The sequence below is a fragment of the Lepidothrix coronata genome, unplaced genomic scaffold (genome assembly GCF_001604755.1).
Source record: "Lepidothrix coronata isolate B3197 unplaced genomic scaffold, Lepidothrix_coronata-1.0 Scaffold145, whole genome shotgun sequence".
In the NCBI taxonomy this organism is placed as follows: Eukaryota; Metazoa; Chordata; class Aves; order Passeriformes; family Pipridae; genus Lepidothrix; species Lepidothrix coronata.
This window is the reverse complement of record NW_016690325.1, coordinates 2368419-2383475: the sequence shown is the minus strand read 5'-3', so window position 1 is coordinate 2383475 and position 15057 is coordinate 2368419. Positions and strand designations below refer to the sequence as shown.

Sequence of the window (15057 nt, the reverse complement as noted above, 5' to 3'; positions counted from 1 at the left end):
AATGAACATAAATGATTAGGTAGCTCTTGAATTTTTATGTGTTTGTGTTATAGTGTATGTGCTGACCTGAATTTTTTATTCCTTTCCCCTGAAGAATGTCCCGTTGACTTGTTTTCATGGCTTGCACTTAACACTCTTTTGATTGCTACTTTATAAATAGTTCCAGCTAAATATATTTCTAATGTATCCAGGTGAAAACCACATATTTATGTCGTGCTTCCTTGCAGGGGCTGGTGTCTTTTTCCTCTCTTGCGCTGAAGGAGAGCAGATCAGCTTTCTGTTCGACTGCATCGTCCGTGGCATCTCCCCGACGAAAGGCCCCTTTGGTTTGCGTCCAGTCCTACCAGGTTAATATAGGAAGTATAAAGTAACCGAGCGGAGTAGGAACTTGCCGTGTCTCGCACTTGCTGCTGTGACTGTAAGAACAGCTTGCAGGCGCTGAGGGTGTGGAGAGTGCAAAGTGGTTTTCATTCTGAAATGTCACAGCACAGATTTATAAGCTGAATGTACCCAGTTTCCCCGTGCTGGTCCGGCTCATTCATATTTCTGGTGATATTGCTAACTTTAGCCCTCTCCTATTTAACAGTACTGAAAGATGGCAATTTGAATTGAAAGGGACACTAATCTTTAGTTTTAAACTTACACATTTAACCTGGATCCATGTCTGCATTGCTATTTTGATAGTTTAATGGAAAACTAACTTCTGGAGCATTTTGAGTTCATCCAAAACTCTAAGTCTTGTCAACCTTGGTAAACTTTGTCAGGCCTCCACATCACATTTCAGTTTTGCAGCTTGAGCTTTTTTCTGGTTAAATTCCCTTTCCCATTTCACGGAAGATGCTGCACGCACTGTAATGTTCAGAGAGGAAATTGAATGGCATCATAGTAAGCCCTATTGCCTTTTGATTTCAGCAGATGGAATACAATATTGAGTCAGAATTACTGTGTCAAACAAGACAAAAGTGTAGAAATGTGATTGCAGAAAAGTATCTGTGACTTGGCAGTGGAATACAGTGGGAATAGGCTGCAAGAATGGTGGGATTTTTGGAAAATACTTAGAGTTTCTGTTTATGTGTTAGGCAGTTAATAAGTGTTTGACAGGGTTTTATTGCTGTTGTAAGATTAAGATAATTGCAGGAAGGAAATGTGATGGAGAAGATTAGATCTGGATCTGAAGCTTGTGAAAATAAATTATGAAAAGTTAGTTAACACAAATGCAGTAAACACAAGGCTCAGTTCATGTCTTCTTTCTCATTGTTTTAAGACTGAAGTAAATTAAATAATCAAGGAGAGCAGTGGACAGAAAAATTCTTCTTGTATGATGGTATGTGTTTGCATTCAATTAAGTGTAGTGTTCAAAAAAAAGGAAACAGCAAAACCAACAGAAACACAAAAGTCAGTGTTGATACTTAAAGCTTTGTTATTGAATACATTTTTGTACGCCTAAATCTTTAATTTAACAAAAGATTTTGTCCAGAAAAATTAAGCCTACAAGCAACTATTCTGTTGTCCTTTTTAAATTTTTTTTTTAAATTTAAAATTTAGATGGCTCAGTCTTTGATGAATCATTTTTTAGAAGCATGTAGGAATGAATCTGCTTTCACATCTTTAGTTATCAATTCTGGTGTTTGTGGGTTGTTGTGCACAGTCACATACCACATTCCCTTTCCTCCTTCAAGAGTTCTGACCTCACCAAAGTGCATAAAGTGGATGTGGATCATCCTGGGGATGATTTGGTTTTTTATAAGAAAAGACCTCTTTTCTGGGGTCTTTTAATTTCTCTTCTGTGCTTAATGGACTTGCCACTGAAATGAGGTGAAGAGATACCTGGCCACTTGATTTCCTCTTGCTTCCCCAGAGGAAGTGTTTTGTAGGGAACTGTGCTCCTCTTCTTGCAGACTCCTCTGCCTTTTTCCAAGCTACCTTGACCCTTTAACTTTCGTTCCTGTTTACTTTACCCTTGTCTCTTTTAGTTTGTTGTCACTCCCTATGTACACATTCATAGAAAAAGTTATTTTTTATGTTCTCCTTCATTTATTTTGCCATGCAGAAGCTTGCACAGATCTAAGGCACATGCACATGTACAATACTAGTGATTCATCCATAAACTAGTTTTCCTATCAAGTGTGTTGTTACACAGAATATACGGTATTGCTTGAAAAGGTCAAGTCTACCAGCTGCATACTGTCTCTCTCAAGTATTGAAATTCACCCAACCTTTTGAAAGGATTAGCTAGTAATGGATTAATTATCTGTACACGTCACGTAATTAGATCAAGATTTCCAGATTAGGGATTCTACTAGGACAGACCTAGTCAATGTTATTCATATTTACTTCAGTGCAGAATGCTACTCACCCTCAACTGCACTCTATGTATGCAGTGTTCTGCTTTTGTGTAATTTAAAAGCTTTTAGAGAAAGCAACCTCCTCTTCACATTTGCTGTTTGAATTTGGCTTCTTGCTGCTGTCTGTACCTTTCCAACTTAAACATGAAGTATACTTGAAGCACTCTGGTATTTTCAGGCAAGGAAAACACACAAAGGGCAGATGCACAGAGAAGGACGTAATATGGTAAAAAAGTCGCACTGACAGTGTTGGACACCAATGCCCACAAGACAAGTATAATCTATAGATATTAAAGCAGTCAACATCTGAGTAGTCTGTCTTTGTAAAAAAGAGTAATGACTGAAGCCAGTTGCTTCGTATACAAGCAGCTCAACCATATGGTTAAAAAGAGTGCTGAAATATTTATGTTAGCATAAAATCAATAGGAAGTGGTAGAGACTGATTTGAAGAAGATGGAAAATGATCAGTTTTCTTACTTGCCATAGTGATTCTTTAAACAAATGTAAAATACCAGTATCCAAATGGAGTTTGTAAACTGCCTGTGCAAGGGATACTTGCTCAAGGGCAATATTCTCGTCTTCTTTTTGGGATTTTAGTTTTAAAAAATATACCTTATTTTCTTAGAAGCATGGTGTTCTTATCACACAGACATATGATTACTGTATGTAATTTTATTATGTCATCTATAAAATATGTGATGAAAATCAAGTGCAGTGGAACTCATAAACAAGACTGAACCTTGCAAAGTGTCACTATCTGGTCTAATCTCTCATTGCAGACCCTGCTTTGAGCAGCAGGTTATACTAGAGAACTACTGAGATCCCCTCCAAACTGAATTATTCTGTGATGTTTTGGAAATGGGTATCAAATTACTATTCTCATGGTAAAAAATAACTCAGTGTACATCCAAAATAGAATGGAAAAGGAAAAGAAGATTAGATGTTTTACACTTTATTACTGGTGGTACTTACTTTGGGAGTCCATTAATTCTTCAGAATTGTACCAGAATAGTCCTGTTGATAGCTCCATTCGCAGATTGGAGATTTTGGTTTATTAAAAGCTGCATGATGAGGTCTCATTAAAAAAACCTGAAGACATATGGCACTGAGTGGGAATGTGAAGATAGTGTAGGTAGTGTCGGTATAAGTATCTGTAAATGTTTTTAGGCAGTGTAACATTTTAAATAAAGGACTCAAATGAGTGATGTGATATCTTTGTATGGCTTGTTTTCCTCAGCTACTAGATGGAAGATACCTGCTATACAGTGGCTACTAGCATGGTCTCTTTTTTTTATTTCTTTTTTTTTTTTAGCTTGAAAGGATATTTAGAAAACAGACCAGAGAATTTTACATTCTATCTTGACGGAAGTCTAGATATTGACTTAGTAATGAGTCACTGACTGCATGGTTTGTAATCTATGCTGAATTTGCATGCATGTTATTTGAGAAATGTTTGTTTATCTAGGATGTGTTGAATTCCTTCTTTTCCCTAGCAAGATTCATGTTGAGTGCCAAACCTGAACACAGCAAAGGCCCAAAGATATCAGTGGGCAGATCAGTGCTCTCTAAATCTGACTATGTGACAGTCTAGCCCTGCAATCTGGAAGGACCCCAGGTGTAATGTGGATAGTCTTGATGCTGTCTTTTAATTTTGGAAGTTTTTTCAGACTGCTTTGGGACTGACTGACTACAGTGCTGCTTGCTGAGGTTCTATCTGATGCTCTTTCTTTTTGTTGAAGCTTGATATACCTTTGGCCATTGCAAGACAGCTCTGTGGCTGCCTTCTGCAGTATCTGTACCAAGTGGATCCTCCTCAAACTTTTAGGACATCTTTTCATTCCTCCAGACATCTTACAAGGTGTGGAGATGTTAGCAAGAAGGTGAGGGTCCAGGCCTGGTTTACAAATGTGCCTATAGTTACACAGGAAGAAAGAGAGGAGAGATTTTTAGCCTAACTTAGCTAATTTTGTTTAATGAAGTAATTAATGTTGCATTTTAAAGATGCATATAATCAATCAGGTAGCTGCTGACTTGACTGGATACAATACATTTTTTCCTGACAGGTGCTTATTGAACAACCCTGGAGCTTTGAATTACTGTGACACTTTATTCGTATGTTACCAAAGTACTTAGAATCTCCCACGATGAGCAGCTGATGTGGCTTTAATGAATACCCACCAACGTAATATAAAAATAAAATCTCCATCAGAGGCATTTTTAGTCCAGCTAAATTTGATGTAATCCTTCCCCTTTGCCCTAAAAGATCATTTAAGAAGATTTCAATGACTGCCTCATACAAAAGAATTTTTCCTCGTAGCAAGGGATCCATTTTTATTTGGAAAACGATAAAAAATTTTATTAATTGGAGGACCTGAGTGAATCTAAGGACCTAAATTTTACGGGAGTAAATCAGGTGACAGGATACATTTGTTAGGAACTTGGGAAACAAAGGTACTAATTGCTCTTAGAGTTGTTGGAGCTACTGTCGGACGCTGTGTGGGCAGAGGCTGAGTGAACTTCCTTGGACAGCTGTCCCAGTACTGGTCATGCTGCTTCTGTCCTCCCGAGTTCCTAATATGGTAAATTGCCATTCATTTATTTAGAGGTTGTGTATTGTACATGCACAAGGTATAGGATGATGCCAACAAATCCAGATTTGCTGTTGAAAAAACCTTTCTTTTTATAAGTTTTAAGCCATAATTCTACACTCATATGACAGGATGTCATAGGTTATACACTCCAGTAAGGACTGGTCCCTAAAAAGTGGCTACCAGTGACTTCAGTCCATAGTCTGATCTCGTAGCAAGAGTTCCTGATTAGAACTTGGAAGTCTGTAAGCAAAAATACTGGTAGAAGAATCTGCTGCTTCTGAGGAATAGTAGTATCTGTGTTTTCTATAGAAGTCTGGCTTATTAGCAGAGAAGATTAAAGGCAAAACAAAGACTTAGATAAGACAGATAGACAATTATTTTTAATATATACCCAAGACTTAGTGTCTATATGTTTGGCAGGTTTTGGAGCTATTTCTCCAGATATTTCCTAGTACTTGCTTAGAAAGGGTCTTCTACTCAATCTTCCACAAAACTGGGCAATGAGAGATTGCAGTACATACGTATGAACCAAATTTTATACGCACCTTTTATATGTAGGCAATCCTTAGGGGGAAGTTTAACCAAAAAATTATCAGTCCTGTTGGACATACAGTATGTCTTTGGGTTTCATGTTGTTGGGTGAAAGCTTTTGTGTTCTGTGGCTATGTAGCTCACAGGGAGTTGAGCTTGTGGAAGTAATTGAACATGTGAAGTGCAAACTTACTGACTTCAACTTCCCTCCTACCTCCTCATCTTATATTGGCCAATTTTTAAAAATTATATCTTAAAATTGTATCTTTTGCTGTCTGTAAGAGGGATACCAGTTACTAAAAAACTAATTGTTGTGTATGTGCCCTAGTAATGTTCTGAAAATCTGTACTTGTCAAACAATCATTCTCTGAGGAAAGTGAAGGGACCTTTCCTACTGGTAGTTCTTTGCTGTGGGAAGGGTTAGTGTCTGTTGCATCTTGGTTTGACTAGTTTGCTGATCTGTTATGCCAACTTCGTACTCAAAGTGCTCTTAGAACATCTGTGTTGAACCTTTTTTGGACATAAGGGCATTTAATAGATACAGCAGAGTAACCAGAGGACATTAAAAAGTAGTCTCAAGGAGCTGTTTGTAATACTGTATGCTACTGGACAGATCCCTGCATAGACCTGTCTGGGTTGCATCATAGGTGCTGATGGCCAAATATTGTGTTTTCCTTTGGCAGAGATCCATATGGAAGCACTGGGGGTTTTGTGTGAATAATCAGTTACACAGGTTTGAACTAGTCAATGCTCAATATGAGTTGTCTTGCAGTGTAAATAGGAATAGAGACCTAACAAATTAATCCCCATCAAACAGTCCTATTTTCTATTCTTATGTTTGGAAGGTGTCAAGCACTGTTTGAGCTGGGAGACACAGAGGTCACAGACTCTGTTTGTCATGGGTGTCCAATGTATGTTGTTACAGATGGACTCTGTGTGTCTTGCTTTTTCTGCTAATCTTATCCAGATTGCAGACTTTCCTCTACATGGGAAAGAAAGTTAGAAGTTCCAACATTGCCACTTCTGTTCCTGTGACACACTCGGATCTACCCAGGGCAGGTCAGAAAGTGAACACGGTGAGGGACGAGAGATGTGGCAGCTTCTTTCTCAGAGTAGTTAAAAATGTAGGAGCTCCCATGGAGCTTCAGCTCATCTGGCAGTGCTCCTTCCCCTGATTGTGAGTTTGCTTTGACTGCTGTGCTGAAAACATCAAACCCAAGTCTTTTAAAATTAAAAGACCTGAGATGACAATGAATCTTTTCTTTCATCCTTACAACTGTTTTTTGTTTACTAACTCAACCACAGCAATGTATAGCATTTTTCATCCTTTTTTTTTGACTCTTATTAAATGATTCAATGTTTTTGTGGTGTGCTAGCACTACTCAGTTGATCAGATGTACAAGAACAGCAGTTGTGAGTAAGTTAATCTATTTTATCTGTCATTAATTACTGTCCCTATGTATTAATAAGAACTACTGAAACTTCTGATGTTGAACAAGTTAGCAGACCATATCCTTTGCAACTGCTGAACACGGCACACTTGTCAGTGCTATTTGAAAGAATCCATAAGGTTTCTCTTGGGATAAAACCAGCATCTGGTTTTATTGTTGTGCCTGGCTGGAAACAAATGATTTGAAGGAAATTGGCCTGTTTTACTGATGAAACTTCTTCCACATTCTGTGTAACTTTTGATCTTTCTTTTTTTTGTTGGAATACAATGAGCCTACTTCAGTGAAATAATTTCAGCTAGAATGGCAAACTCACTAAAATGTATGGGGAAAATCCCTGACAGGACATTTTAGGAGTGGTTTATATTATTTTGACTTGTCTTTTATTAAATATGAAGACAGAGAGCCAAAAGGTTGCTTATTTTGTCTCTGACTTCTGATCTTAATGACCTTCTGAACATCAAACTTAAAAGTGAAGTCTTTATAAATAGATGATCTGGATTGGAAGGGTTCAGATTAATCGCTATGACTCTGACTTTATGATGTAGATTTTTTAAATTTGTAGAATGAAAAATTTGGTCTTTCTCAATGTTAAAATTCCCAGTGAGTTCAGTGAATTCAGGACACATTTTACAGGTCAGTTTAGCTTTCAAGTCCTCTAGACCTGGTGGATGCTAATTATTTCTGTAGCTATTGCCTTTGGTGCTGTGTTCTTCAGTGTTCTGTCCCCGGTGGTAACTATTACAGACATTGGGTATAATCTCTGAAAATCTTTGACACTTATAATTTTAATTTAGTGTTTAACACATCTCCAGGATGTGCTGAAGGCAGATTGCCCCATACATTTTTCCAATCAACATTTCAAACATAAGAATATCTGCCTTAAGAATGTCTTTTTTTCTTTCCTTTTTTTTAATATATTTTCCGCGTTTCCTCCTTTATTTGTTTGTTTATTTATTTTCTGTTTCCTTTTTAAAGATCCAAGTACAAATCCAGCCTATTCAGAAGAAAGATTGGCTCATGAAGCTTTGCAATTAGAAAAGCGCTTGAGCTTGCTGTCCCATACAAGTCGCCAAGGCAGTGGAGGTAAGAAATATCTTTAATTAAATAAAAATAAATATCTTCCTTCCTTCTCAGGCTTTAAAAGTGAGCATAATTATAGTATGTGTAACTTACAAGAAAAATAGAGAAATGGTCAAGACATTTGATTACCTGTAAAAGCACCCTTTTTGCAAGTATCAGTGAGGAAAAAAAATTCTTGCAATATATGCATAAATGAATCACAGAAGGTCTTTTTGTATATAGATGTGTGAACATTTTTATAACAGTAGTATTCCCATTTTTACTTGTACAGTTAGGTATGTTTGTATTTTGGTACTGTAACCTGACTAACTACGGAAGTAAAATATGTTTGAAAAGGGGAGAACTTGGTGCATAAACCTTAAAAATCTAGCTTCGAATGCATTATGTCCCACAATGTGGTAGGGTTATGTCAAGGTAACATACTATTGCATTTTATTTTTCCTGTGGGGATACAAATTATTGCAGGAATTCTGGCTTTTCTGACAGCAGTTCCGCTTACAAAAAGCAGATGGAATCCCAGGGTCCTTCCTGTTTGTACATACTTACCGTGCTTCAGTCTCTTGATTGTGCTTTAAATGTTTGATGTGTTTTCTTCTTTTGTAGGAGATGACAGGAGTCTTTCAAGCTCGTCTTCAGACACCAGCCACTCGGACGTCAGTGGGAGCAGGTTGACAGTTTGGCCTGAGCAGTCTTCAGCCAGCACCTCCCAGGAGAGCCATGGACTGGCAGCTGCCAAGGGCATTCATCTTGGGGAAGAAAAGACCCTTCCAGAAGGGGCACGTGGCACCACCAAACCACCTCCCAAGCCCCTCCGATCCAGACAGCTGCAGGAAATAGGTCGTCAGAGTTCTTCTGACAGTGGGATAGCTACTGGTAGTCACTCTTCTTACTCTGGAAGCTTCTCTTCCTATGCTGGGAGCTTGGACATTTGCCACGGTGATGAGTTTGGATCATTGCTAAGCTTGCCATTGAACTTTCCGTCAGATCAGAGTTTATGTACTTGTCCTCACAGCGAGTCCCAGAGAGGTGTGGGATCAGAGTATCAGGTTCCCAGCTCTCTCAGACATATTTACGATATACCCAGGAGCGTGTTACAGGCAGCTTCTAAAGATGTGCAACAGAAGAGTGCAGACTCTACGCTACCCAAGGACCAGGCCCTGCCACCTCAAGGTGTTAGTGACCCAAAACTGAGACTACCACACTTGGAAATACGGAGGGCACCTGAGCACAGCCAAGACAGAGGGAGGCCTTCATCCTTACTTGCAGAAAGCAGCAAGGACTCAAGTGATGAGACATATGTGGATTTTGTTTCAAGGTGGTCAGACACAAAACCACAAGGACAGGTGTCAGACTCCAAAAGTAGTGAGTTGTCACCACCTGGTGGGGCTTCAGCTGACCCCTGTGACACATGTAGCCCCCACCTTGGGATGACAAGAGCTCTTTTTTCAGCTTGTCCAATCTGTGGTGGACTAAAGGTAAATACCTAAGACTGAGCAGATGCTAACAAACCTTAGTTAATATAGCATGATTAATTTAAAATTACTTAAGTTGTAGGTCATAAGTAATATTGTTTCCTTTATAATTTGAACAGGTAATAACTTCTCTGTGTTGTTCATTGTCAAATGGAGATGCTTAGCACATGGTTTCCTCAAAATCTGGGCCTGGTCAAGGAAACACTGAACAGTATAGGCCACCAATTGTTATTTTTAAATTGGCCAATTTTGGCTGTGGGTATATGTGAGTGAAAGAGAGAGAAGTTTTGCAGCCACTGAATTTGTCATATAATAGCAAGCAAACATGAAGGACATTGATCTGTCTTGCTCCTGGTATTTACAAAGAAGAAAGAAAGGAGGTCAAATAGTATGTGCTGCTCTTAAGGTGACCAGAGAGCATATTTTTTTTCATTGAGGTTTTTCTCTTCTTTATTTGAGCATTGCACAAGAAGCCAGATTAGCCAAGTTTCTCACTGGAGAAATACAAGATGGTCAAGTCAGCATGGTAATCCATGGCAGATCAACTAATCCAGTATTGTGATTGGCCACTGACAGATATTTTAGAGGAGGGACACAAAAGCTCAGTAGCAGTCTATGACCAGGACAGATTATTTGCAGGAAAAATTATTTTTAACGCCAGTCACATGAAGACTTAAACCTAAGCTATGGAGATTCATATGGCTTTATAACCACATTTGCCAGTATCTGTGACTTTGATATTGTTAAAAATTCTTTTTGAACCCTGCTACATTCTTGTCTTTTTATGGCAGTAAGCATTATGCATCAATTATACATTGCATGAAGAAAATATATCTGTTTTTATCCATTCTTGAGAAGACTTTTTTTTGTGAATGTGCTTGCTAAACTAGAATTGGGTAAAGCTGCTTGTATTAGTGAGCTGTTGAAAGGCTGTGAGGGTTAGTAAGAGTGCTCAAATTAGAGAATGTGCGAAGCAAGGATTCAGGAAAAGAGACTTCTGCTTGAGGAATTAAATGCTGCCATTGAAGTGTGTGCATTTAATTAAGCATGTGAGATTACATAAATCACTGCTGTGAAAAGGGCTTGAATGTATTGTAGGTGATGAAAGAAAAATTAAAAGGTTATAAATTTGAGGGATTATTTTCTTCTCATTCTCTCTTTCTTCATGCATTTGCATCATTGACTGCCTTGATTTCTAGAAGGGTTCTGGGTTGGGATCAGAAAGCTCAAAGGTGTCTTTGTTATGGGCAGCGAGGAAAGAATTAGATAAAGCACAATTAGCTCGCATGGTCTAAATGTTTGTGGGTGATCTGAATTGTTGGTTTAGACATGAATTGTTGGTTTAGACATGAATTTATCAAATCTTACCCTGGATATCTGTGGAAGAGGGAAACTGAAAGGGAATATTCCATTGTATATCTTCAAAACCATTAAAAGCTAAATTATGTAGCTACTTCTTTCACTGCCTGTTGACCCCAACAAGATAGGTACCCACGTCTTTTATTGCAAACTGCTGTCAGGTTTCACAGTGTTTCTAGCTGCCCTAATAATATAAGTTGGCAAGAATTTCAGGTATTGTCAATATTTAAACAAATTTAGTGATAAACACTGCTGCAACCATCTTACTAACTTTTGTTTTAGCATGAGATGTGCACATCTGCTATTTTTTGTTTTAAATACCTATTTATAAGCAGTCAGGAAAGAAGTCTCATTAAATGGATTGGTTCATGGGTTTGTTTTTACTTTTGAAAGAAAAAATAACCTTTTGATACATTCTCCTGAACTGTCAGGAGAAGTTATTTTAGCAGCATGTAATGGACACTGTCTTTGGCCTTTCTCATGATGAATACAGTGAAAGCACAAATCCATATGCTGTAACTAAAAAATAATTCTTATTCCTTGTGCTCTGAATTAGATATGTTTAAGATGCAGTTAGGGCCAGGAGAAGTTGATTTATGGATTAATGAAGATGCCAGGTTTTCACATTCATTCATATTCATGTTCAAAAAGCTTTAGTGTGCCAGTGTTTGGAGTTCCTTTGCAATTTCAAGTTAAGCTGTTAATTAAATTGTGTTAATGGTTTTTAAATGCCTGCTATGTAAAGTGAGTAAGTGACCTGAATAGAGGAAAGTCTACAGCAGTAGTTAAGGATAATTTGTTTGTTTTCTGCTCTGTATGTAAACTTTGGCAAATGGAGGTTAGGTTTGGGCATGCTGTGTGTGCACGTTGGAGTTCCGCATGTGAAGAGTTGGAGACAGGTTGCAGGATGAAGACATGCATATGTGGAGAGCATGGTGGTGTTCATGATTGGGATTGACTTGTTAACAACCACCTGCTCCACTAATGACAAGGACGATGAGGAACATAGGGACAACATACCCTGGGAAAGCGCCAAGGCTCAAACAGAAAACAGGGCAAGGAAGCCTTTGTGTTTCACTCTGCATGACGAATAGAACCAGCATGAAAAGAGTCATTAAATATTGCTCCTATGATTTCTATATTGTATTTCATATTAGACATTGGAGGTTAATAAGCAAGCATGCAGGGTGTTTTGCTTTCCATTGTACGTAATTGTAGTGTGCTCAAGATGCTCCTTTACAAACTTCACAAGGTGTGCCTTTGCTATGTAATTTTGCCTAGTAGATTTCAGTGCTGTAGATGATTACAGAGATGAATTCATTGTGTATTGTAAGTATAATTTAAGCTCAGAATGTTGGATTGTTATGGGATTTCTGAGTAAGCTGTAGAGATTTATTATTGGACTTATTACATTTTCAACTACTTAACTAATACTAATTTGATGAATTTCATTGTACGCTTTTTGCTCTGTAACTTCATTTGATGCTATAGTTTAAGACATAATGTCAACATTTTTTATAGGGTGTCTTGTTTTTTTTTTACACCACCATTGTTTGTAAATTTTCTTAGAAGTCTGAAAAATAAAATTATTTTCCAACTGGTTTTGTCCTTTTCCATCTGACAAGTATTGGCTTTAGTTTTGCTTTGTTTTTTGTCCCCTGACCTTCATCTCCTTGCAAGTTGAATTAATATGGAATGTTTATGGCTGTCTCTTCATACTACTTAGCATAATACTCAAATCACTGTTGACAGCTCAAAATGTGCCTATTTGTAGGAATTACATTTATGTATGTCTGGGCCATGCTAAACTCATATTTATGTCAGTGGGAGTTCTTATTTATGTAGAAATATAGTCTTGATTACTGCTTTGGTAGTTAACTTGCCATGATAGAGAGGAAAAGAACTTGTCAGTTTGTGTGTGGCTGTTGTCATCAATCTGTATTGGTATTCAGCCACCTACTTTAGTTGATCTTTTTAAAATACCAAAACCTCCTGGGAGATAATGGTCCCAAATTAAGAGCTGGTCTACTCAAATCCTCTCTGAAGTACTTGTATGGTTCCTGCTACCACAGTAGCTGTATGCCTCAAACTTTGAATCTTCCAGCATATCTGTAGTAAGTGGAAAGGTGGAAATGTTGTGGTTATGATGGACAAAACAGTTTAGGAGTTTTGTCAGGCAGCAGGATCCACAGTGCAGAGGGGCTAAGAACCCTTCCATACACGGTATCCAGAGAACTGGGCCCTGGGGGGATGTGGATCTTGGTGTAAGCGGGGAGTTGCTTTGATTAGGTGATAGGATATTTAACTCTTTTAGTCTGTCTTGTAGAAACTGCTTTATTTTGCATTACAGCTCTAAAGAAAGACATGCATGTTTGTAGTATATCCTTGAGCAGGCTCTTTACTTGTGTATTTAGTCATGCAGCACCATGTCCCCCTCTCAGAGCATGTTAATCACCTGCAGCCTTGGGTGAGTGCAGAGTCTGTGCAGATCTAGAGCAGCTGTAAATATCTGTGTGTCCCTTGTGCATTGTAGACCAGGGGAAGACTAATAGAGAGAAGCAAGGCTGATGTGTCCTCAGGTAGAGAAAGGGCTTGAAGTTTAAAGAGCACCCTCCACTGAGGTCTTTTTTGAGGTCTTGCCTGGACCGATTTTACCAGGATCATGAGCAGCCTGTAACTGGGTTGGGAATATAGCCTTGGTATTCCAAATCCCATACAAACCTCTTAACTCTGGAGTCAGCTGGTGTGTCTCCTTTCATGGTAGATGCTGCTTTTGAAAGTGGTGAAAGAGAAGGCCTTTAAGGTGTTACCTTGTATAGCGAGATTTGAGAAATAGCAGCCTCAAGGCTACGTGGCCACATCTGTGTAACTGATAATATTTTAACTTTTTTTGGCTTTTAGTCATGTCCTTCTCTAATGTAGTATTAAAGCAGATACTAAAGAAATCAGAATATATTTTTATCTATCTACAACTTTATTGTAGCTATTTTTTTTCAGTTGGAGTCATTACCTCTTTCCTCATGAGACCAAACACCTTGTGTTTATCTTGGAGTGTGTTTATTGCCATGCTTTCTCTGAAAATGTGGGAATGATTATTTGTAATTGCACACCTTTTACATCTCTTTTTAAGGATTTTTTTTTTTTACAGTATTGATGTGTGATGCTATAGCATTTTATGCTTCCTCTCACCTTTAAAAAAGCTAAAGGCTGTCTAAATTCTCAGCTGAGAAGGATGCATTTGTCATCTTCTGCAGCATTGTTGCTACTTGTACTTCTGCTCTAACCTGAGAGCTCTGGGCAGTTGGGAACACACGTACTATTAAAACTATAACAGGAACAGTTTGCATCTCAGAGGAATCAGGAAGTTAGTTGTCAGTATCGACCCGAGTGATGGTGTGTTTGTGAGGCTCTTGTGTACTTTGATAACCCTTGATTCTGAGTCTTACTGGCTTTTGGCATGAATTAGAAAACTTGCTCTTGTGCTCTCTTCCTTTAAGATTTAATTCCAGTTGTTTTTCTTTGAGTCTTGACTGTGATACATTAACCTGCAGTGACATCTTCCATCACATGTGTCAGCACTAAATAAGGTGTCTGCACTGGACAATGATTTGGCAATCTGGCATTTTACTTACACTATAGTTATTGTAAAAGGCTCTGAAGGCTCTGAAATTTTTTGAAAGTAAAATTTGTGTTGTTAAGTGTTATTTTTTTGAATTTTCATGGATTCAAAAGCATCTTAAACCCCACCTATTCTTCATCTTTCATCTTTCTGAAATAGAAGAAATCTGTCACCCTTGCTGCTCTTGACAATGAAATGGAGTAATTTCTGGAGCTGGCTGTGCTGACAAAACCACAGAGCACTGCAGGTCAGAGACTGGAGCAAAAATATGTTCTCTAGTTGAAACTCACAGAGGAAAGGGGCATAAAACAGGTGGGGATACTGTCAGGCTTAGAGCTGGATTTGGTTTGTTTTCCTTTCTGTAGTTTTGGCCAGGACCACGAGTATCTTGTAGGGTTGACTCAAATCCTCTTATAAAGGTGCTGTCTGGTCTGCTTATGCACTGTGTTGTGATATTGCTTACCATCAGCTTACAGGGAAGGAAGATTTTTTTTCTCCACAGCTTACCGCTGTCATTTTATTGAATATTATAATGCTTCTTGGCCACAGGCTTCACTCGCAAGTAGTTAAGGAGAGATCCAGCTTCCTTTTATATTGCTGTTGCTGGTA

At 38.2% G+C, this 15057-nt stretch overlaps 1 protein-coding gene across 1 annotated transcript in view; it reads left to right on the top strand.

The window, feature by feature from the left end:
* Positions 1 to 227: 227 nt before the first annotated feature.
* The window catches only part of LOC108503743 (protein Dok-7-like), a gene marked incomplete at its 5' end in the record, with an annotated part of 41194 nt that continues 26364 nt past the window's right edge, over positions 228 to 15057 (top strand). Inside the window, 3 exons of the mRNA XM_017828011.1 lie at positions 228 to 347; positions 7894 to 8001; positions 8602 to 9473. Of these exons, the coding sequence (XP_017683500.1) occupies positions 228 to 347; positions 7894 to 8001; positions 8602 to 9473 (1100 nt within the window). The remainder of the gene's footprint in view (positions 348 to 7893; positions 8002 to 8601; positions 9474 to 15057) is intronic.